Raw genomic sequence first — 21,012 nt, 5'->3', positions numbered from 1 at the left:
GCTTCTTGGAATAAAGCTCGTTTTCTGCACCATTTCTTCCGTTTGCAATAAAAGACTTAAAGCAAGCGCCAGGATTTTATTTCCTTTCTGTAAGAACCAGTCCAACAAGTTCTTCCCATCGCTGAGGGCTGAGAAGCCTGCCTGCTGCAACGCTGACCTCAGGGAGACGAGACTGACAACAATGATCCCAGACGTTAGCAGGAAAACTAAGCTGAAGACTAAACCCCAAAGAAAAGAACTGTTTAAACAGGGACAGTTTTTTTTTTTTTTTTAATTAAAAATATTTTAGAAAGTTTGTTTTTCAGCTTTTCAGAACAATTGAAGCGAACAGCAAGTTGCATCGTGCGTGCGAGTCACAACGACCAGCTGAAAAACACCTTATATTATAAAACCCCTCAGAATAAAAAGGCATCAAAATCCATACTTTTATTTTATTAAAAACGCAACTTGTTAAATATTTAAAAAATGAGGCGTAATGGCACAAATGTAACAGTTACCTAAACATATTTACATCCAAATATGGCTTATAACAATACAGAAATGGATCCCTGGAGCCTAAACAAATGGTAAAACACAGTCATTGGATGCACACACTTAATAGCTTGCATAAACAATACGTAGTACAAAAATGTGAATGGTTGTGTTCGACTACCAGCCTCCACCCTCTGGCTTCCTGGAAACTGATTTTGTTGATGCGTTTCTTAAAACACTGCAGACAAAAAGAAAAAAAAAAAAACTCCCTATATGGACACATATTTCTCCCATTGGTCATGAATTAGAGAGAAAGAGATCCTTGAAATATATAAAGTAAAAAAACAATTTTGACCAACAGGAGGAGGAGCATGACCCTCCAGGGGAAAAGGTGCTCCGCTTGGTAACAGCATAAACAGAGAGAGGGGTGAAATGGTCACATTAACTACATGCTTAGTAAAACAGGTAGTTTTTTTTTTCCATTCCTTTTCAACAGTCTTTAAATGAGCAGAGGAGCAGCGGAGGAGTTCGTCCCGGTGTCGTGGTGGTAGCCTGCGCTCACGCTGGACGAACATGCTATGGGCAAGAACAAAAAACAGATTCAGACAGAGCAGAACACCAGAAAATGCATCGTCAAAAGCAGAACGGCACAACTGCTGCAAAGGCATTCCCAGGCCTCGGTGTGCGAGTTTGTGCAAAAACAATGCGGTGAACCCACATTCAAAATCATGTAACAGGACACGGCGCGGTTTTACACCGCCTCCTTACAAAATAGCAGCAGGACAGGAGGAGGAGGAGGAACGGGGTGGGGGGGTTCTGCTCTGTAAATCCATCTGTAACCAAAGTTGTTCTCTAAAATTACACAGTAAATCAGGGGACATTAACAGGCATATGTTTAATGTGACCCGATCTGCAGCTTTAGCAGGTGGTGCAGCATGACTGCTGGGCAGAACGGGGGAGAAAAAAGGTGGATAGATGGGTAGGTGTTAGGTGGCAGAGGCGGGGAAGAGGCTTTTAACCTATTTAGACCTGATGGGTTCATGTAAGCAGTATTATAATGGGGCGCCTCAGGTCTGAACGGGTTAATGAGCCGAGGGATTGGGGGGAAAAAAAGCTGGCTTCTACTGTTAAAAAAAAAAAAGTGCTGTTACTGGAAGGTCTGAAAATGACTATAGGTGCAGTAGGTACACACACTGACTCATACACCCCGGTGGTAATTATACTACCCCATGTGAGGGTCATAGCTTCTAAAGAAGAGGTCAATGACAGGATATTTTAACTGCTCCAACGTGCATAAGGGTCTGTGATGCTGCAATGGAAAATTCCCAGCATGCACTCACTTCTTCCGCTGTAAGGCCTCATTTTTCTTGCAAGCTCGTCCGATGGCGTCTGCTCAGACACTTTGACCTCTGGGACTGTGGCAGAAAAAAAAACAAAAACAAGAGCATATGTGAGCACAAGCCGATTGCCTCGACTAACAAGTATGATCAAATGGTCGTCTGTGTCATTTGGTAGTGTTTGGGTTGACACCGTGAACTCGTGCCAGCTTGTCTGAGATTAGGCAATCATCATTGCCTTTGAAATGTGTGGTGCATTAAGCTCTCAACTGGGAGTCTAACAATAGCAGCAACGTTCCTTAAGAAGCAGTGAGTCACTAGGCGAAAACAAGTCAGATGATTGGAATATTTGACAGCTTTAGGTGGAAATGTCCTGAGTGCATCATGTTAATTTGGATCACAGGTGGTGCACGATTGATTGATATGCTTACAATCGCTGCTCTCAAAGGTGTTCGTCATGGTCTCGTTGCCACTGTCCGGGAGGGTCCGGTCGCTCCGGCCATTAGGACGCTGCCCGGACGGATGGCTCTTGTTCTTCTTGCCCTTTCGCGTGCTGATGCGGATGACTCCGTGAACCAGCTTGCACTCGGCTTCTTGCTCCTCCAGGTTGTAGTCTTGAGCAATGCTGTAGATGAGCTCACTGATCTCATTGGTCTTGCGTGAGAACGAGGAGTCGGAGGTGCACTTGGCTAGCTGGTCAATCTGGTGCAGGGCATAAAGCTCCAGCAGCTTCTTGGTGATCAGAGAGTCAATGTCTGTGCTGTCACTTGGATCATCAATGTCGTAGTAATCGTTAGCTAGCAAGCTGGTGTAGCTGTCTGGTCGCAGGTTCTCCTTCTTGTCGGGCATGTGGGTCCGTTTGGTGACACTGGAAACTGGATAGTGGACGGTCTTTCCTCCAATGCGTACATCTCTGTAACGGAAGCTTTCCCCTGGTGGCACCTTGCAACTTTTGGAGGGATTGCTTGACTCCAAAGGCAAGCCACAGGTGGGGTTGGTGAGAGCTATCCCATTGGACGAATGGGGGGCATTGTGTCCTTTGGGGATATGGTCTGTGGAGCTCTCATTAACAGGAAGGCATGGCTCTCGGCTACCATAAAATCCACAAGTCAGAACACAGCAGATGAGAGCCTTGCAGCTACTCCATCCCATAGAGGTGCAGGAGCCACAAGAGGGCCTGTTCGCCGGCGCGTTGTCTGCTGACCCCGGGATAAATCCGATACTCTGGGTGCTCCGACCTGTACCATTTCGAGGCTGGCTTTTGCTCCGACTGCTCCTGGTCTCTGTGTAGCGGGGGTGGTGCGTGTGGTGCTCACGTAGATGCTCTCCATGGGGATCCTTGTAAGAGTCTTGGCTTGCCGTGCTCTCCCTGGATATGGTTCGAGTTTGTCTGTACTTGTCCGGCCTGGAAGTTGAGGTGTGGTTTCTGTCACGGTGGGACGGCTGTGGAGCCCCTGTGCTGCGGCCAGGCATGGCTCAGAATGCCTGAGACCTTGTGTGGGACAGGAATGTGAGGACAAATCAGTTGACAAACACACCAACACACAACAATTCAAAGACTTCAGTCTATTTAAAAGGCCTGATGTAAAGGAGAAGTATATGAAAATAAAAGGGTGCACAGACTTGTGGGTCGGTGGGGAAATGAGGACGTGCGCAGTTCAGAGCAGAACTCATCTAACCCGTTTCAAAGTTGACCAAACGTCCACTTACAGCATAAGAAGAGTCGGCGGCTGTCGCGTTTCCTCCTAGACAACTAGTTCGCCGAGCAGCACCGCGGAAGTCTCACGGGAAGATAGCGCTTCAAGCATCGGCGGGCGGACGAAAGACTCCCAGGTGGTTCCGAGGAAACCGTCTCTGTTCGTATGAAGCCCGGAGTCCGGTTCCGCGACCGAACCACGCAGCCCGGCTCATTGGCGTCGCCCTCCTCTCCCTTTGTGTGTTGACTCCCAATGTTTGGCTATTACCTGCGGCTACAGCTAATCCCACAGGTGAGCGGTGACGTCACAGGAGGGCGGGTTTAAACTCGCAGGAAGGAGGGGGCGTCAGAGAATGAAGCAGTTCTGTCAGAATTTGAAAATGCTCAACACCCTCCCCCCTCCTTTTTTTTGTTGTTGTTTTTTGTTCAACAACTGAAGCAACATGTTCCATATCAGACTATGACAAATGGACTCCACACATAAACACACAGCTGCAGGTGTGCTTCCAAACAGCATCTTTCATTCTGCCCTATTTTCTCTGAACACACTCACTTCATCACGCCCTCTTTGAATTAAAATAGTAAACTCACCTGGAGGAAAACGTGGGTCCATGTGGACCCATAATTGAAAAAAAAAACTTCTAAAAGAGATAAAAGGCTATTTTTTTTATTCATAATTAATGTAAATTCACATTTTATATCACACAATGGCTTTATAATACACAATTCTTGGCAGTAGGTAGGAGTACATCGTATTAATTGACTTTTTTTGCATTTTACTAAATTATACTTAGCATTCTAAAATATACTACGTAAAAATGTTTTTATAAGCTGGTTCTTAAGATCTATTCCTATCACACCGAATGTATATTTGTTTCATTCAAACATGTAATAAAAATGAAATATTAAGACTAATAAGACTAATCGATTCTCCTTCTCTATTGGTCTCATATAAAGGTATTCATATCAGCTGGAAGTCATTATTTAGGCTATTTTGTTAAATGCATATATAAATATACAAACTTTGTATGCACATGCAGGTACACGCGCATGCAGACACATCAGATTCATACAGACAGCAGATGATAGATGCAGTTTCAGTGCCTCAAAACGAGGAAGGCACTTTAAAGTTCAGCAGGTTCTTACTGCCACATGCACTGGAAGCTGTAAACAGCAGTTCAGGTGAGGATCGTTCATGAGTTTGCAGCGGGGGAGATTGTCACCTGTTTGGGTAAAGTTTGTGTTGGACTCTGGACGATCCGGGTGTCACTGAGCTGCTGTCGGGATAGGGCAGTTCCCACGTGCCTTTGCGACCTGCCCCCGCCTGCTGTGATGTGACCTAGCCGAGGGTCTGAGTCAATCTCGTACCGGTAGTGATACCCCTCCAAAACGTCTCGGCATGCGTCTCTTGTGTCGATGATCCACTTCTTCATGCCATTGCGATTCAGGTAGACCACGAACAGAAACACCATGCCCACAAGGCCCAACACCAACCCCAGGAAGACGTAGGAGGTCGGCAGGGTGATGTTAGTCACCTCTGGAAGGACTGGAGCAACACAACCAACAGCCTGGACTGTGAGACCTCTCAGCAGGGAGTTGTCGAAGTCTTCAGGTGAACTACACCTAATAGCTTCCACATCCACCTGAGCTCTCGATTTGTTCAGCCAAGTGACAAACTCGTGGATCTCACAGGTGCAGGTGTACGGGTTGTTACCCAGGAGGATTTTTGTGTTCCCAAGCCTGTCCAGCTCTTGCAGACCATCTGCCCTGAAAGTCTTGAAGGCGTTGTGTGTCAGATCCAGTAGCTCCAAGTGAGCCATGCCGGAAAAGGTCCCGCTGTACACAGCCAGCAGAGAGTTGTTGGAGAGAAGCAGCTGCTGCAGACTGGGAACGTAGGAGAACATTCCCGGAGGCAAAAGGGCCAGGTTGTTTCCAGAGAGATCCAGGCGGAGAAGACCCCAAAGGCCACCCCAGCGCAGCGCGGTGGTGAGGTCCGTCAGGGCGGTGAAGTTGTGCAGAGCCCGGCTGAGGTTGAGCTCCTGGAGGGGACTGTCGGGGATGCTGAGAGCCTCTGGGTGGATGAGAGCCAGCTGGTTGGCACTGAGGTCCAGGAAACGCAGGTTGGTGAGGTCAGAAAAGGTGTGGGACGCCAACTCTGTGATTCTGAGGAGATGAACATCACTGTAAGACTCACTCTGGCAGTTCAGGATGGACTCAGAAACCAGTTAAGAATCTCTCAACCCTTGTGCTATCTTATGAGGTCCAGATGACCCGACCCTTACATTGATGTGTGATCCCTCCCATGACATGGCAGTGCATGTGCCGCGGACACCAGTGAAGATAAAAACTGTGTCTTTTGGGGTCCAGATGCCAACACTTTTAACGTAAACATGCTTAGGATGGCACAAGGGTAAAAAAAAAAACTCATTCACAAATGAGGATATGAATCATTTATTTTGCACAAAGGAAGTCTCCAGAAAAAAAAGGCTGAAAATACAAAACTAAAAGAGAACTAACATGCTGACATTCTCACCTGTTGTTGCTTAAAATGATGTTAGTTACATTCTTCAGCTCTGTAAAAGAGTCTGGTCCAATTTGGTGTAAATGATTCCCTGTGAAGATGAGAGTCCTGGCATATCCCGGAATGTTTTTCGGCACTGTGAGCAGAGACTTGGATACACATTTCACTGAGCTGGTGACGGCGAAACACTCGCAGGATAAAGGACACCCCGAGAGCTGGTGGGGTGCAAAAAAAAGAAGCCCCCAAAACACAAAGACTGCAAAAACACACATCTTCTGATAAAAGCAAATGACGACAAAAGAGGAGAAAATTGGGGCTTTTTGTGTTTACAGACTAATCTAACAAGGCGGCAAGGACGACATCGGTGTCTCCTCATCCGCTCCACTGTGGGAATAAGGGCTCCAGTAGACTGATGGTAGTTCATATCTCACTGAATCTGCTGGATGAAAAAGATGCCCGGCTCCCTTAAAGGTACAGAGGATGATTAGGGCGTGCACAGCCTGTGACCTACACCACCGTCTTCCAGCAAAATCTACAAATCCAACACTGATAATGAATGATAAATAATGCACAAAAAAAGTCACCCATTTACAATTTTGCAGATTTATCTAAACATTTCATGGTGAAGCTGCACATTTGTATTACTATAGAAAATAAAGGTGAAATGTAACGCATTTTTGCTGAGCATACAAAATGTCCCACAATTCCTCCTGCGAGGACCTTCCATCATTCTATCTTTGGTAGCGGCTCATATCTATCGGACAAATAATTGATGAGGACTTTCAACATTAGGATTCCTAGATCCATTTCGCCGGGATCCGTCACAGAAATCAACTGCAGCCAGTCTGAAGACGCATTCATCAGGGGCGTCTCATGAAAAATAGACCTCAGCAAACCCATTTCTTTGGATCCAATGGGAAAATTCCTTAATGACATTATTTTCAGGGATTGAAAGAACAAAGCTGCAGGAAGACAAATGTTTTTAAATTATTACAGAAAAATACTGAAAATAAAGTAACACGGCTAATTTATTTAGAAATCATTTAAAAAATAAAGCAAAGTAAAACGAAATTCACCACACATCACAACATTTTAAAAAGTCTGTTTTCCTTTTGGCTTTCGTACAATCGATGTTAACAAGTGACAGTACATGATGCGTACAGACAAAGGTAGTTTATTAATCCCTGAAGGGGGAATGAAATATTGAAGCAGAACCAGAGCCGCCACACTACTGTAAATGGAAGGTGAGGATGAAGGTGGCCAGGACTCCGCTGAGCATGACGAAGGGCAGCCAAGTCTTGAGGAACGCGGCCCAGCTGAGGGACAGAAAGAGGAATATTTTAGAGGAATGAGCGCCTCCAAACTGAAGGTGTGATGCTTTTATTCCACTCTTATCATTCCGCATCTCCTTCTTCCTTCACAGTCGATAAAAGGAGCCAGCCGTGGCTGTGAGGTGACCCCAGCCGTGGCACAGGGGGGAGTGCTGCCTTCAGTGATGAATTACACGACTGCCCATCTGTTTAACAGACCCCTGTGCTGTGGGAGCATGTGAGCAGAGGCGGCCCACTCGGTGACGCCAGCGTCCTCTATGTGGGTCAGTGGAGAATAATGAGGGAGCCACATGTCTCACAATGCAACTAAAATCCAGCGGCGGATTTCTTTTTGTTCCTTCAGCCAGACATGTTTAATGAAGACGCTTCACCTGAACATGATCCTCTGCTCTGCGTGTGTCTGAGCATCATGTTTCACTTTGGTTCCACTTTATTAAGATGGGATGCGTCAAGTTGTGTCATCATTTTTTGAAGTGATTTAGGCACCAAACAAACAGGGAAACAGCAGAAATCCAACTTTTTAATGGAATTTTCTTCACGATTTAACCCCTTGAGTTGGGTCACAATGCTGTTTGCTGAGCATTGACTGTATATGACAACTGGACTGAGTGAGTGAAAGTGGTTTACTTCCGGCTCCTGTAAAATGAAGTAAATTTAGTCGCCATTTTTTTGTTGGAACCAGAAGCTATCAGTAAGCAATGATTGCTGCTCCCCAATCAGCAGTGAGCTTGTTGGAAGACCACACCCCTACCAGGATCCGATTGGCCAGTTTATAACTTGCACCAAAGAAAAAAGTATAATGAAAAAGAATTAAGATTAGCAAGAATGGGTTGAATACCCATGCTGATAAAAGGGATGTTTTTGTCTTTTTCACATGCTGTTGTGGCATTTTTCTGATGATTGAGGACATATATAAAGAAAATTAAACTTAAAATTGGATTTCTTTACTCAGATCATTGTGAATCAGTAGCAGATGAAAAAATGCCATTTGAAAAAAAGCTTATTTGTAATGTAGACTGGGCTGCCCCTGGGCATAGGCGACCTAGGCACCCGCCTGGGTCATCTTCTGCACCAAATTATAATGATTTTATATACATATATATAGTTAAACAGTATGACGCACCAGTCATTTTATGTAAAAAAATAATAATTATAAAAAGGGTAGATAAAATAACTCAAAAGTTTGATGTAATCAATTAAGCACCTTAGACAGCCCCCCCCCCCTTCATGTCGCTGCAGTTAGCTAGGTTGAGGGGAGGAGAGGGGTGTACGTTGTTGCTGCTGTTAGTGCTTCTTTAAAAGTTTAAGTATGAAAAAAGGAAAGGGAGGAAACACAGGCTCAAAGCAGGAGTTTGCCTGTTTTACTTATATAAAAGGCAAATTTAACTACCAATCGAGTGTTTTTTTATTTTTTTCAATTACCTTTACATTTGAAATCCCCCTACTTTACTCATGAGTATTGGCTGAATGGTGGTGCAGTCAGTTAGCATGTTTTCTTTTAGGAGCTGTAAGCTAACAGGAGAGCATAGATAACGGGAAGTAGGGGCGGGCTTGCTCTGCGCCAACAGTCCTGCCCACAAATCGGAGTAAAATGTCTGATGAACTATGTGTAAAGTATGTTTTAGAAAACAACACAGGATGTTTAAGTTAGGCTAAAAATGACGATCATTAAAAGAACACTGGAAACACAAGATTGAAAAGATGACTAAATTAGGGCTTTGGTTATTCTGACAAATACAATGTCGGAGTAATATTTATTTCTTTTTCAGTAGAAGTCTGTGGGATTTTGGCTTCTTGGAACCAGCAGGTACTTCCTGTTTGAAGGTGGGAGGGGCCACTCAGTCCAGTTCTCATATATTGTCAATGATGCTGAGTGGAAGAGTGAACAAACTTTTTTTTTTAACTCCACTTAGGTTTAAAAACAAAAAGGTATAATTATTGCTGTATTCAGTCAGACAACTTGGATAGAAGATATCCTCAAACTTCTATACCAGATTGCGTAAGCACTTTCTTCAGCTGTTTATCAGTTTACTCTGTCTTTTGTTGCATTGTTGTGCCACGTTACCTCCAGAGAGACAAAAATAGGCTCATAGTCTACTTAAGTCCTCCTACAATGCCGCGTAAATAGGTGTCAAATACCTACCTCACGTGTTTTCCATAAATGAGAGACAGGGCACACAGGTTCACCATGTTCCAAGATGTGCTGTTGTCATACCGCATGAGGTTGAGGGCCAAGGCAACATGAGAATGGCAGTTATCGAAGCACAGATTGTGCTGTAGTGAGAGAAGAGAAGGAGGAAAAAAACGTAGTTCCTATATGAGTAACTATGCAGCAACATGTGTTAACATGTAAGTGACGGAGTGTTTCCTTACCGGCCTGCATTTGTATTCCTCAGATGCATCGTGCACTGCTTTGTCCCATGTGGCTGCACCATTACCACACACTTTGTCCACATCCAGCTTCCAGTACCTGAAAGTAAGTCACTATGAATGTATGATCAGGCCTATGCAAATGCAAGCTTTTTCTGTACTTACTTTGTAGGGCGGCCAAACCCCATATTATCCTCCTAGGAAGAACATTTTAATCAACACAGATGATCTTTAGGTTTAAATGGTAATAAAAATAACAATTTATCAGTAAAATGCAAAGAAAAATCCTAATATGTGCAATAAATGTATGCAGAACAATGTTGTAATTCTGCATTCAAGGCTGCTGCAAAGATGAGGAAAACTCACAGACACAAAATAGGATCCTGCAAAGTCTCGGATGACTCCAGAGGAGGTGCAGATGCCCATGTGACCGATGAAGGGGAGCACCCACCTGCAGGAGAGAAGCCTCCGTCAGAACAAGACTGCTTTGGCCTCACCGCATTTTAACTACCAAAAGCATCAAAGCGGCTTTAATCTGCTTCCATTCGCTGATTACTGCTAACTGTTGAACTGTCTGTAATCCATCACGTGAGGAGGAGCGCTAATGTTTGCGCATCTTACGACAGCAGCGGGATGGGGGTCCACACGATGCAGAAAGGGTAGCGGTTGCTCTTCTTGCTCGTTTTCAGGAAATCGCCGTGGTACTCCATCATTGTGTCGGTTTCGTCCACCTCCGCCATCGCAGCCTGCAGTGACGGGAGGACGCGACGGTGACGTAGCAACCGCGCCGGGAAGGGAGCAGGCAGGCGGAGACGCAGGGCAGAAAACGGACGGTCCGTGAACGCAACACTGCTATTGCAACGGAGACTGCGGTGTTAGGTTCACGGTCACTGCTACAGATTCAAAACACGCAGATATTCTAGCAAAAACGTTCAAAACTCCTTTTGATTACCGCTGATTTTTAAAATTATTATTATCTTAAATGGGTTTTTATTCTAAAAGTGAGCTTATTTCATATGTGAAATATATTAATAAAATGTAAAAAAGGCAATTTTGGGCAACAATTAACAAATAAAGAAATAAAAACAATAATAATAAAACATAATTAAATAATATACAACAAAATAAACCCGGGAAATGTAATCACGTTTTCTATGCTTCACCGTACATTTTCCCCACTTGGGCCTTAATTCAACATTATGGATTTGAAAATAAAATAACAAAAATATATATATATATATATATATATTATAATAATAATAAAATAATGAAAAAAAAATAAATGCGTGAATAAATAAAAAATACAGTAGACCTACTGCTTTAATAGAATCATATTATTACCTGTAAATAATATTACATGCTTTTTTTTAGTACATTTGGGCTAAAACAAACAAACAAGCAAACATACAAACATGCATACATGCTACATTGTGGATTTCAAAAATAAAACTAACAAACAAAATCCCAATAAAAACAAAGGAAAAACAAAAAATATTTGTAAAAAATCTATAATTTTTGCAATAAAAAATTATTTTGGAAAATCTACTATGAGAAATGTAACATGAATTTAACAGTAACTTTACAGCACAAATGTGTTTTGGGGCATTTTTACCTGAATGTAATATTGCTTTTTGGTATTGTTATTCAAAACATGAAATCTATTTGTAAAATAAAAATGAAAATTTTTAGGGAGCAAGACAGGAAGCCTTGTTTGACATACTTTCACTTGATCAATCATTAGGATATTTTAATTTTGTGTTTTTGTTTTTTTTTGATCATCTATCATCTTTGAATTTTTCCTTAAAGCTGCACAAAAGTGTGTGAAATCAAAAATTAAAACACATATTTTCTTATTTGTTAGTGAAAGACCAAAATGCTTATGACATTTGCGTCTGTTTCTGTCAAATTTCTAACAACAGATTCAACCATTATTGTCGTTCTGGTGCCGGTTTGTTTTGAGTTTCCTGTCCCGACACTTCAGTCTCTTCCTCAATACATTTATTTTTTCTTGTTTGTACTTGCTTCAGTGTTCACGGCTGAATGGAACAAACATTCTCATTTGCCATCTTTGGTGTTGAATTACTCGTTTTATAAGAGGTTTATAACACATTCTTTTGCATTGGTGAGACGAAACAGTTCAGTCATTTTAAGTGCACAGTCAGAGATGATTATCTGTTGATTTTCAGTAATTGTTTAAATTCTTTTGGGGCATTTTGTTTAGTTTTAGTACTTTTTTTGTTAGATAGGAATAAACCATCTAACCACATTAATATTTAGATATACATTTTGAAAAAGCCTTTTTTTGAGAAGAAAAAATATAATTTATGGATTATTTTTTACTTAACTTTGGCAGAACAAAGTGAAAATGTTCTGCTAGCAGTGAAATACTTATTAGTGCGCGTTTTACCAGGGGAATGAAAGATGACTGAACTCCACAGCTTTTATTCTTTTCTGCAGAGATGCAGAATGAATTTAACCTTTACTTTGGTAAAGCTGGGTGACCTCACTACATAAGCATGTGGGCCATGAGATGCTCTGCTAACAACTCCTGCTTATGATGAACTGTGCTCACATTTGCTCATAGAGAAAAGCGGCTACTGATAAACGAGTGCACCATCGCTGGATTCATGTTTCCTAACCTAAAAAAACATACTGCTGCAAGAAGAAAAGAGGAATAAACACTACATTTTGTTCAACTATTTTATTGTTTTGCTGAAACAAAAGTTATTGCAGGGTTCCTCAGATCAAGAACAAATGAGTAAATGAAGCTAAGTGATGCTTGAGGCTGAGGACCCAAACATGATCCAACTGAAGGAAAAAAGTTATGAGTTCTCTTTGCATTTTTTAACCCTCTCAGCCCGTCAGACAGAAGCCGTGTGCAAACTGAACACCTACGGACTCACGCAGAGCCCTGCGGCCGGGAGTCTTACAGAAGCTTGGCACCAAATCACCATGTATTGCAAATTAAAACTCAATTTAACCACAAATATGTGCAAACAGTTGGACAAAAGCAAGTAATACATGTAAGAAAAAATCTTTATTACAAGTCAGTCATCCAAACCAAAAGGTGCCACAGTCAGATTCAAAGAAACGGAGAAACCTGCATCAACATCCTTGGCAGTTGTAATGATTAGATGGAAACCTTTGGGAGAGGAGAAAAGAGCGTCTTCTCACAGTTGTAAACTAAACAAAGTTTATAAATACAATTGAGTCTGGCGAAGCCAACAGAAAACAGTCAAAATCTGAAGCAGTGACTTGCATGTGCAGGGTGGGCACCGGGACATGCTGCTCCCTCTAGAGGACAGGCAGGGAAACAGCAGCACAGCAGCATTTTCTCTTATGTGAACTGATCCACCTTAGGGGTGGGGGTGTGACGAAGTAGCCATGCTTCCCTGAAAACGGGTCATCTGGCCAGCGCTTCCGCTGCTTCTAAGCGTTCCTCCACCTTGAACCCAAGGAGAAGCAGAAGGTGCTCTCCTCAAAGAAGCTCCCCGGCCAGCAGAGGCTGGAGAGAGAGCGGCTGAGGTTTTCGTTGGTGCCTTCGAAAGGATGGAGGATGCTAAAGTCACCCTGCGTGAATTCCTCTCCCTAACCTGGTCTGCGCAAGTCCTGGCTTTAGACAGGAGAGAGTGATGCATAGTGCAGAGGCTCACTCGGTGCTCTGTCAGGCGGGCGGGCGGGGAGAGGGGACAGACAGGAGCCGGGAGGGCGCTTTTGTTGGCTAAATCCGTTAACTCGGCCTGCACTGCACCTGTCCTTCTGAGCTGTCTTCATCGTCCGAGCCGTCCGGGCCCACGCCACGCAGGCCCGTGATCCGGTAGCCCATGTTCAGCAGCATGACTTCCAGAGGGTCGGCGTTCATGCGCCGCTGGTTGGCCTGCGCAGCTCCCTCCATGTCCTCCACCACACGTCCGTTCTCACTGTCAGTCTGCCGGGCGACAAAAAAGAGAAAATTAGTTCACAGATGATCCCTAAATGAAGTGTGAGGTGAACAAAAGAGGAGTCAAAGTCACCTCTGGCCTTGGGGTCCATAACCTAACCACAGGGTCAATACCGCTAGTCGCCAGGAAGCAGTAGCTGGGGTGCGGCTGTAAGCAGTTGACTATGGACTCGTCCCCCTGCAGGATCCTCACCAGGTTAGTCGTTTCCTTCTCCCAGATGAAGAAGGAGCCGTCGTCAGAGCCGCTGACGATGTATTGTCCTTTGCTGGAGACACAAGGAAACGATCTACTGAGAATGTCGACAGCTGTACATGGAAATCTGAAACCGCGGTGATTCCACTAAAAGCCTGCTTGCTTCACAGCCCTCTTCCAGGTAACAGGAAAGCTGACTCAGACGCTTTCATTACATCAACATTTCTGAAGCCTCCCTGCCGTGCATGTTTTACTCGTTTCCCTGCATCTGATGCAAATGACAGTCATTGTCAGGGCTTCTGCAGAGGTGAATGAAGGGTTTTGACTGAAACGGGGGTACTGGAGCGGGGAAACGGGTTAAACGGGCGCGGCAGGAAGGCCCCTGCTTAGTTTAATAGAAATAGAAAAACTTGACAGAAATGACAGCGGTCTAGTCTTTTATGGAATATAGTTTTATTTTCCATGTGAGTAAATACTTTAGGAATAAAATGCAAATGATTGGTGAGGAATATTTGTGAATAAATCAAATGCTAAAACCTGGAGGAATAACTCAGAATAAGGACAAACATCAAATAGAAACAACCTCAAAGGAAAGAAGCTGTGCAGCTTGTTCAGCTTTGATCCTCAGCTAAACTAAAGGCCGTTTGAGGTTAATTCTGCCTCAAAGCACAAATAAATCAATGCGTTTGCTGACTTTTCCCACCGTCCTGTAAAAAACTTAATGGGCACATTCAGCAAAGACACAATGGCCTGAAATCGTCTTCTGTTTACATTGTGGCTAGAAAGAACACCAGATCTCATTCTGCCACACAGCTCGTGACTGCCTCCTAGTGGTGCCGGCGCAGACTGTCACTGACCTTCCAAAGAAGTTGGCCTCTTTGATGTCGGTGGTGGTGTTGCAGTGGCCGCAGTATCTGTGCTTGTAGTCAAAGCTGCGCTCTCTCAGCACCAGCTCGTCCTCGGGAATGGACTCTTTCCGGTTGTAGGAGTGAAACCGAATGTTTGCTTTTTTATCCTCTGCTGGCAAAGGGAGAGAAGAAACAAAACACATTGTAATCACCCTGAAAAAGCACAGGTGTTTTTTTCATCTGCTCCTGATTCACAACAATTTAAGTTAAAAAAAATATCAGAAAATCTATTTTAAGCTTAATTATTTAAATATACGTCCTCTATGTCCGAATTCTTCAGTTGAGCCGTTTCCCACCTGATTCTGACTTGGTGTAAAGTGCGGCCCGGATGTCTTTGTCTAAGGAGTCGCAGGCGCTGCTGTGGGCTTGCTCCGGAAACTTTCCTTTGAAATCATCCAGACACTCCAGCGCCTCTGCCACGTACTTCAGCTCAAACAAACACCTTGCCAGTCGAAAATGTGCTTTCAGGTGGTCGGGGTTTAGTGTGAGAGCCCTAATGCAGTCTCTGAGGGCGTCGTAATGGTCTCCATCCCTGAGAAATACGGATCACAGCAAGCAATAGATCGTTAGAAGACTTTGTGAGATGACGATAATTTAGCTTCTGAAAGTAGCATGTTCCCCGTACCACTTGCGCTTCATATAAGCGGCAGCTCGATTCCCATAAAGCATTGCGTTGTGGTTGGCTTTATGAATGCCTAAGCTGTACAGCTGGATGGCATGCGTCCATTGCTGTCGCGCAAACGCATCGTTAGCTTGTTGTTTTATCTTCTCCAAGTAAGGCGGGAGCTCAGTGGAGCTTAAAAAGGGAGACAAATACTTTCAGGAAGAATTCAAATGTAACAAAAAGAAAAGAATATATATTTGAAAGACACAAGGAGGGATACCTAAGTTGAGTTTTGTTTTCGGCAAAGCAAATGTGGCTGGAAGGGAAATGAATTCCATTGAAGACACTGTTTGCCGTCTTTCCATTCGGCACATCTCCTAAAAAATAAAGAATTTCATGACCAACATTGGACACAAATGTTTGCCTAGTACTACAAAGTTAAGTCTCACTCCAATAAACTATTTTCAAAGCTTTTCCAATTGTCTTTTAATTAGAGAGAGACCTGTTTGCAGATGAGATGGCGCTCAGACATCATTAGTCAGTAACTGAAATTCTACACGATTTCAGAATTGTAGCACTCTTTATTAAATCTTTCTGATGTGAATAAACGGCTCAGTGTGCAACATGAGCGTGAAACGAGGCATCATTTTATTCCTTTCAAAAACAATATTAACAAAAGTGTTGAGATTTGTAAAACTGTTACACTGGAGCTTTAATTCCAGTGTTTACATTCCTTTAACAACTGTAACTTTCAACTCTTATCGCAATCAGCGTGAGTTTGTGTATTCTGTGAGGAGAAAAGCAGCTTTGCACCAGTATGCCATGGTTTATATGCACATCAGTCAAAAGCCAATTTAAAAACTACTTTTCTCTGTTGATCACGTAAGGAGTTACAGTTTGAGGAAAGCTGTTAAAATTTCAATACTTAGAACTAGAAAAAAAAAAGTTTACTGTTGGGGTCGCCAATTAAAATAGTGTTTTACAACCAACAAAATTGTGTTTTCCACTGAAATGAGTGGTGCATGCATGTGTGTGTGTGGGGAGGGTGGGGGGTTAGATTAGGACGATTTTAGGCAAAATTAAAAAAGAAAAAAAAAAGTATAGTTTTGTAGAACATAGTTTCTGCAGAGCGGCAAAAGTTCTTTAGAAATCTGCTTTTGAGGGACTGTTTTTCCTGAGCAAGCCCGCCCCCTTTCCCCTCCCGATTGCAGAGTGGAGAGGAGCACGGAGCTTGTGGCCAGTGCAGCATATTTTCTACGGCCCAAATACAATCTTTTTCAAACAATACTTTTGCATCTGCTCCTGATTAACTGATTTAATAGTCAGAAATGCATTTTTAAGCATCATTTTCTTTATAAACGTCCTCCAGAACATGTTAAACACTTGATTTTCAGCAGAGTGGGTCATTAATGTTGTGTCTTGATTGTACCTGGTGATGACTGGCATTTCTTTGGAAGCAGGAAGGTGTACGGGCTTTGCTTAAAGGTCAAGTCGAACAAATACACCTGGAAGTAAAGCAAAAATCCCCACAATCCATCAGGAACAAGCACAAGGCAAAAAAACATTCTGCTGTTTGTTCTGAGACACTGCACCTGTTCTCCGCCCATGTTTACAAGCAACTCGGTGCCATCTGGACTGAAGGTAACGTAAGTGGCCACCAGGACCCTCAGCCTGCTGTTGTAGTCTAACAGCTTCACTGGCAGGTGTCCTGAAGCATTCACACAGCAGATGGGAGGAGTCAAGCCTTTTCTTCAACCACTTCATCATCCAATTAGTGCACATTTGTACTAGTTCTGAATTATTTTCTTGATTTGAACACACCTGCTACATAGTACTGCCCAGCTCCGTCTGGGATGGGCTTCTGCCGATCACAGAATGAGTGCACAGCTGCTGATGTGCCCTGATTCAAAGATTTCCTATTTAAGACGTTAAAAAAAAAAAACATATAAAAAAGTGAGGCAAAGGTGGGAGTCATAAGATGATGCTGATGTAAACTATAACCTGTAGTTGTGAATCATCCGGATGTCATAGAGACGAACAAACGGCCCGTTTGCTCCGACAGCCAGGTAGTTGTTGTCCCGCGGGTTGACAGCCAGACACTTGGCCTCAACCAGCTGACCACAAAACTCTGTAAGGTCAATAAGCACCTCTGAGTGTTTACTATTCTCCCGCAGGTCATACTGTCTGTGGTGAAAGAGAGAGAGATTAAAATACAAATCTGTCAAAAGCAGTCGTTGTGGATTTCCTCTGCTGATGTTACCTGATGATGCCGTCTTCCGCGGCACTCCAGAAGGTGTTGGGCCACATGGGCGCCGTGGCGATGCGTTTGACTCTGTTGGTGTGGTCAGAAAACATATGGATGGTTTCCTTCACGGTCACATCGTGCACATGGACCTTAGTGTCAGCCGCGCCCGTAACCAAAATTCTGTCTCCAGAATGCGGAAGGAACTGTGGGAACAGACAGAAATGAACTAGACAATACACACGTACATGTACTTCCACCCAAAGATAATTATTTCTCATAGCTTAAAGGGAAGAAACATACAATAAATTTGCATTTTATTTGCTCTGCTTTAAGTTATTTCTCCTTATTTGTTCTGGAGTTTACACTTAGATGATTTAAGTGAACAAGAAAACAGAAATAAAAGTTAATTAAAAGACTTTCCAGAATGTCTTTGTGTGACATCACATGTACCTTATTCTTGTATATTTTTACTCAAATACATTTGCCCACCATATCTCTACTGAGCTTCCAGCTGGTGTCATAGATTTAGAGTTGACAGAAGACAAAGAAAAGGAATTTCTGGAAAAATTCTCCTGCAGTCAAAAATCAGCTCTTACTTCAAAATAACATATTTAATACGGTGTTAAAACATTTAATTGTTTACACCATCAATAAGTCACACATTTACCATTGTTTAGTGATAAATATAAAATTTCATTATTTAAAGAGTGAATGACTTTTTTGTATTTTGCACTTTAAATCATCATCAAGGTGCCATAGTGCTTTACATAAAGAAGAGAGATACAAATAAATAAAAAAATAAAAATAACAGAATAAAATTACCACGAGCATGAAAATACATGAAAGGCAGATAAAAAGCTAAAATAATATTAGTAAAAAATGCAATAAACTAGTGAGAACTTTAAGTCATTCTAAAAAAAGTGTGTTTAAAAAACTTGTATTTCCTGCAAGTTGTGACATTGCTAAAGGTGGTTGCTTTAATTGTTTTATTGCAAAACTTTTAGCAGAAGAAGCTGAAGTTTATTGAAAGGTAAAATGTTCAATTAATTGCTGAAGCTCGTTTGAATAAACTCTGCAGAAGTTTTAGAAGACCTGCAGACGAGCCTCAACACTGTTATGCAACACTTTTTCAATCAATGAAAGGTTAAAAGTAGCAGAAAAAAATGTGTGTCGCAGAAAATTTTTTTTTAGAAGAGAGCAATATTGTCAATAAGTGACCAAAAAAAAAAAAAACTAAAAAGGATTCCTAAAATTCTGGGTTAGTTAATAATCAAATAAAAAAAGAAAAATCCAAGAAAAATGCGCAAATTCAATCAATATTACTAAAAAATATGTACAAGAGAGGTGATGTGTAAAAAGGAGAAATTTATGAGTACTAACAATTAAATAAGTGTAAAATGTTTTTAAAAATGGCAAATATATTCCCAAAAGCTTATTCTGTTCTAGTGTAGAAAGATCTATGCAAATATCACACTTTACGATGATGTTTAAAACTGTTCAGGTTTTTAAATTATGTAAAGCTTTGGAGGAATATTTTTGCATAAGTGGGGCCTGGCAAAGAGAAAAAGTGCACAGTCAGCCCCCCAGTGTTTCTGTGGTGACGTGGGTACATCATATAGATACTGATGACAGGCCTTTAAACTCTAGAATGGCTACGAACAGTTAAAAGATCTGCAAACTAAATTTCAGGCAAAATCATTATTTAAAAACGAGCAGTAAAATGATGCTCCATTTCTTTATAATCTTTAAACTCTGACTTTCATGGCTTTCAGATGCAACAAACCACAGAGAAGAGCAGCTAATCCAAGACCACAATCTAGGAGTAACATATCTATAAAAGATCCTGAACATGAAAAACACCAGTCTTAAGGTTTGTGCTTCTTACCTTTACTGAAAATATATTTGCTGCATGGCCTGTGTGCATAGTTGTAAGTTTCTTGTGTTTGAAAGGATCCCAGATGATGGCATGCTGGTCATCTGAACCTGAAGCTAGAAGACTTAAAAAAACATAATAAAATTAAGATCTAAATTATTTGTAACAATCAATCCAATGGAAGGCTCATCAATGTTTTGGACTTACTCTCCTTTTTCGTTCCATTCCAAACAGTTTACACAGCCAGTATGGCCCTGTGGAACAGGTTTTTAGAGAAATAGAAGAGCCCACATAATTAGTATGTTGTGTTTACTAATATCTGGAAGTTCATAAGCATTTGAATTAAATTTAAAAGACAGACCTGGAGCTCAGCCTCTAGTCCAAGTCTTTTAATAAAAGGATCGGTCACATGATGGAACCTTTGGAAGCCCGATGCTCTCTTATCCTGAAGACATGAAACAAAAATGTCACCAAAAATGAGGGTGAGAATCTCAATCTTTCTGGTGCATAAACGCACAAAAAAATCTCAGGATGGGGCGGTTTAATGAATATTGAATATTTCGTTACTCACACTTATCTGCCTGTGCAGGATTTCCCTGGTTATGTTGATAGTTGTCATGGCCTCACCTCAAAACATACACCAGGCTGTGAGCTGGAGGGTTCCAGGGCTCAATGTTTAGATGACATGTATTTATGTTTTTAGGATCACTCAGCTGTGAAGACAGAGAAAGTATCATGTGTGAACAAAGTAAACTGACAAATACGTGCGGAATTCTGTCTCAGAACATAAACACATTAGCTGATCTGTAGACTTTGGTCAGTAGAAGCCTCTGAGAGTTAGTTAACCCAAGCCCAGTTTGTTAGCTGACCGGCTAGTGCTAGCAGCGTAGCTCTGTCTGCACGACAATCCCCCGCTGCTAGCTTGAACAATGACAGTCCTATAAAAGCTAAATCATTATCAGCTTACCTGAATCTCGAGCCACCCGTCTCCTGGGCCTTAAACAGATCCGTCGTTCACCAGGTAGCTGGCGCTAGCAGACTGGCGTTTCCCTGCTAGCTAAACAAAACGTCCACTTCGTGTAAACATCTGCAACATTTTACTAATAATTTACAACAGTTAACTAGGTCTTACTGCTGCCTTTGAAGTGAAAATGTTCCTTACGAGAAATGTCCATTTAAGAGAAGTCGTAAAAACACTCGGCAGGAGTTTGTTGACAAGATTTAAGCTAACACCTTCTCTAACTTGAACACAACCCTCCTCCCAGATGAGATTATCGGTCAATTTGGTCAAGGAACTTCCTGTCTAGGAGTTTCAAAATAAGAGCATCATTCTTGGCATGAAATTGCTCTTGAACAAAAGACTGATCTATTCCATTGAATAACTACTTAACAAGTTTCGGTCAAACTACCTAGCTGCAAACAAATAAGTATATTTAGAAGTATACACTTTTTGGGCACTCAAAAGTTTGCATTACTTTGAGAACTACGATAAAAACGTTTGTTGTTGTTGTGAACTATTAAGA

The 21,012-nt window shown here is 42.2% G+C and overlaps 4 protein-coding genes across 8 annotated transcripts; all 4 read right to left on the bottom strand.

Moving 5' to 3' along the window:
* Positions 1 to 223: 223 nt before the first annotated feature.
* kdf1a (keratinocyte differentiation factor 1a) lies at positions 224 to 3,808 on the bottom strand. Its single transcript, XM_024266943.2, has 4 exons — positions 3,519 to 3,808; positions 2,240 to 3,300; positions 1,812 to 1,886; positions 224 to 1,047 (listed from the first exon to the last, which is right to left on the bottom strand). Exons 2-4 carry the CDS (start codon positions 3,279 to 3,281, stop codon positions 971 to 973), a joined length of 1,194 nt encoding a protein of 397 aa, XP_024122711.1. The 5' UTR covers positions 3,282 to 3,300; positions 3,519 to 3,808; the 3' UTR covers positions 224 to 970.
* A 33-nt stretch (positions 3,809 to 3,841) lies between these two features.
* tpbgl (trophoblast glycoprotein-like) lies at positions 3,842 to 5,723 on the bottom strand (the record flags this gene model as incomplete). Its single annotated transcript, XM_024268361.2, has 1 exon — positions 3,842 to 5,723. A coding segment is annotated over one exon (1,026 nt), but the record flags the coding sequence as incomplete, so codon positions are not given.
* Positions 5,724 to 5,939: 216 nt separating this feature from the next.
* On the bottom strand, positions 5,940 to 10,662 carry LOC112144051 (transmembrane protein 222). The gene is made up of 6 exons (XM_024268362.2): positions 10,348 to 10,662; positions 10,093 to 10,177; positions 9,892 to 9,923; positions 9,730 to 9,826; positions 9,500 to 9,630; positions 5,940 to 7,341 (listed from the first exon to the last, which is right to left on the bottom strand). Exons 1-6 carry the CDS (start codon positions 10,464 to 10,466, stop codon positions 7,254 to 7,256), a joined length of 552 nt encoding a protein of 183 aa, XP_024124130.1. The 5' UTR covers positions 10,467 to 10,662; the 3' UTR covers positions 5,940 to 7,253.
* Positions 10,663 to 12,744: 2,082 nt separating this feature from the next.
* Positions 12,745 to 20,793, bottom strand: wdtc1 (WD and tetratricopeptide repeats 1). 5 transcript variants are annotated; one of them, XM_024268202.2, is made up of 17 exons: positions 20,652 to 20,793; positions 20,457 to 20,546; positions 20,061 to 20,202; positions 19,851 to 19,934; positions 19,697 to 19,743; positions 19,502 to 19,613; positions 17,632 to 17,819; positions 17,373 to 17,555; positions 17,193 to 17,287; positions 16,964 to 17,079; positions 16,801 to 16,876; positions 15,652 to 15,748; positions 15,393 to 15,563; positions 15,064 to 15,299; positions 14,717 to 14,879; positions 13,740 to 13,932; positions 12,745 to 13,654 (listed from the first exon to the last, which is right to left on the bottom strand). In XM_024268202.2, the coding sequence occupies exons 3-17, from the start codon at positions 20,106 to 20,108 to the stop codon at positions 13,457 to 13,459; spliced, it is 2,007 nt and encodes a 668-aa protein (XP_024123970.1). In that variant the 5' UTR covers positions 20,109 to 20,202; positions 20,457 to 20,546; positions 20,652 to 20,793; the 3' UTR covers positions 12,745 to 13,456. The 5 variants fall into 5 exon arrangements, with proteins under 5 accessions (XP_024123970.1, XP_024123971.1, XP_024123969.1 ...); XM_024268203.2 differs by having other exon boundaries at positions 20,457 to 20,542; XM_024268201.2 differs by having other exon boundaries at positions 20,622 to 20,781.
* Positions 20,794 to 21,012: the final 219 nt, after the last annotated feature.

The sequence above is a fragment of the Oryzias melastigma genome, linkage group LG16 (assembly GCF_002922805.2).
Source record: "Oryzias melastigma strain HK-1 linkage group LG16, ASM292280v2, whole genome shotgun sequence".
NCBI classification, from domain to species: Eukaryota; Metazoa; Chordata; class Actinopteri; order Beloniformes; family Adrianichthyidae; genus Oryzias; species Oryzias melastigma.
The sequence above is the reverse complement of the archived record's forward strand: the minus strand, read 5'-3'. Positions and strand labels throughout refer to the sequence as shown.

What these genes read in the sequence shown, in the direction of transcription:
- wdtc1 (XM_024268202.2), bottom strand. Translation starts at nt 20,108, where the DNA reads ATGACAACTATCAACATAACCAGGGAAATCCTGCACAGGCAGATAAGT. An exon ending in TCCTGCACAGGCAGATAAGT is followed by an intron (nt 19,935 to 20,060) that starts GTGAGTAACGAA and finishes TCATGTCTTCAG; the next exon opens with GATAAGAGAGCATCGGGCTT. An exon ending in GAATGGAACGAAAAAGGAGA is followed by an intron (nt 19,614 to 19,696) that starts GTAAGTCCAAAA and finishes TGTTTTTTTAAG; the next exon opens with TCTTCTAGCTTCAGGTTCAG.
- LOC112144051 (XM_024268362.2), bottom strand. Translation starts at nt 10,466, where the DNA reads ATGGCGGAGGTGGACGAAACCGACACAATGATGGAGTACCACGGCGAT. An exon ending in CAGGATCCTATTTTGTGTCT is followed by an intron (nt 9,924 to 10,092) that starts GTGAGTTTTCCT and finishes TGTTCTTCCTAG; the next exon opens with GAGGATAATATGGGGTTTGG. An exon ending in ATTTATGGAAAACACGTGAG is followed by an intron (nt 7,342 to 9,499) that starts GTAGGTATTTGA and finishes TCTGTCCCTCAG; the next exon opens with CTGGGCCGCGTTCCTCAAGA.
- kdf1a (XM_024266943.2), bottom strand. Translation starts at nt 3,281, where the DNA reads ATGCCTGGCCGCAGCACAGGGGCTCCACAGCCGTCCCACCGTGACAGA. An exon ending in CACCTTTGAGAGCAGCGATT is followed by an intron (nt 1,887 to 2,239) that starts GTAAGCATATCA and finishes TTTCTGCCACAG; the next exon opens with TCCCAGAGGTCAAAGTGTCT. An exon ending in GAGGCCTTACAGCGGAAGAA is followed by an intron (nt 1,048 to 1,811) that starts GTGAGTGCATGC and finishes TCTTGCCCATAG; the next exon opens with CATGTTCGTCCAGCGTGAGC.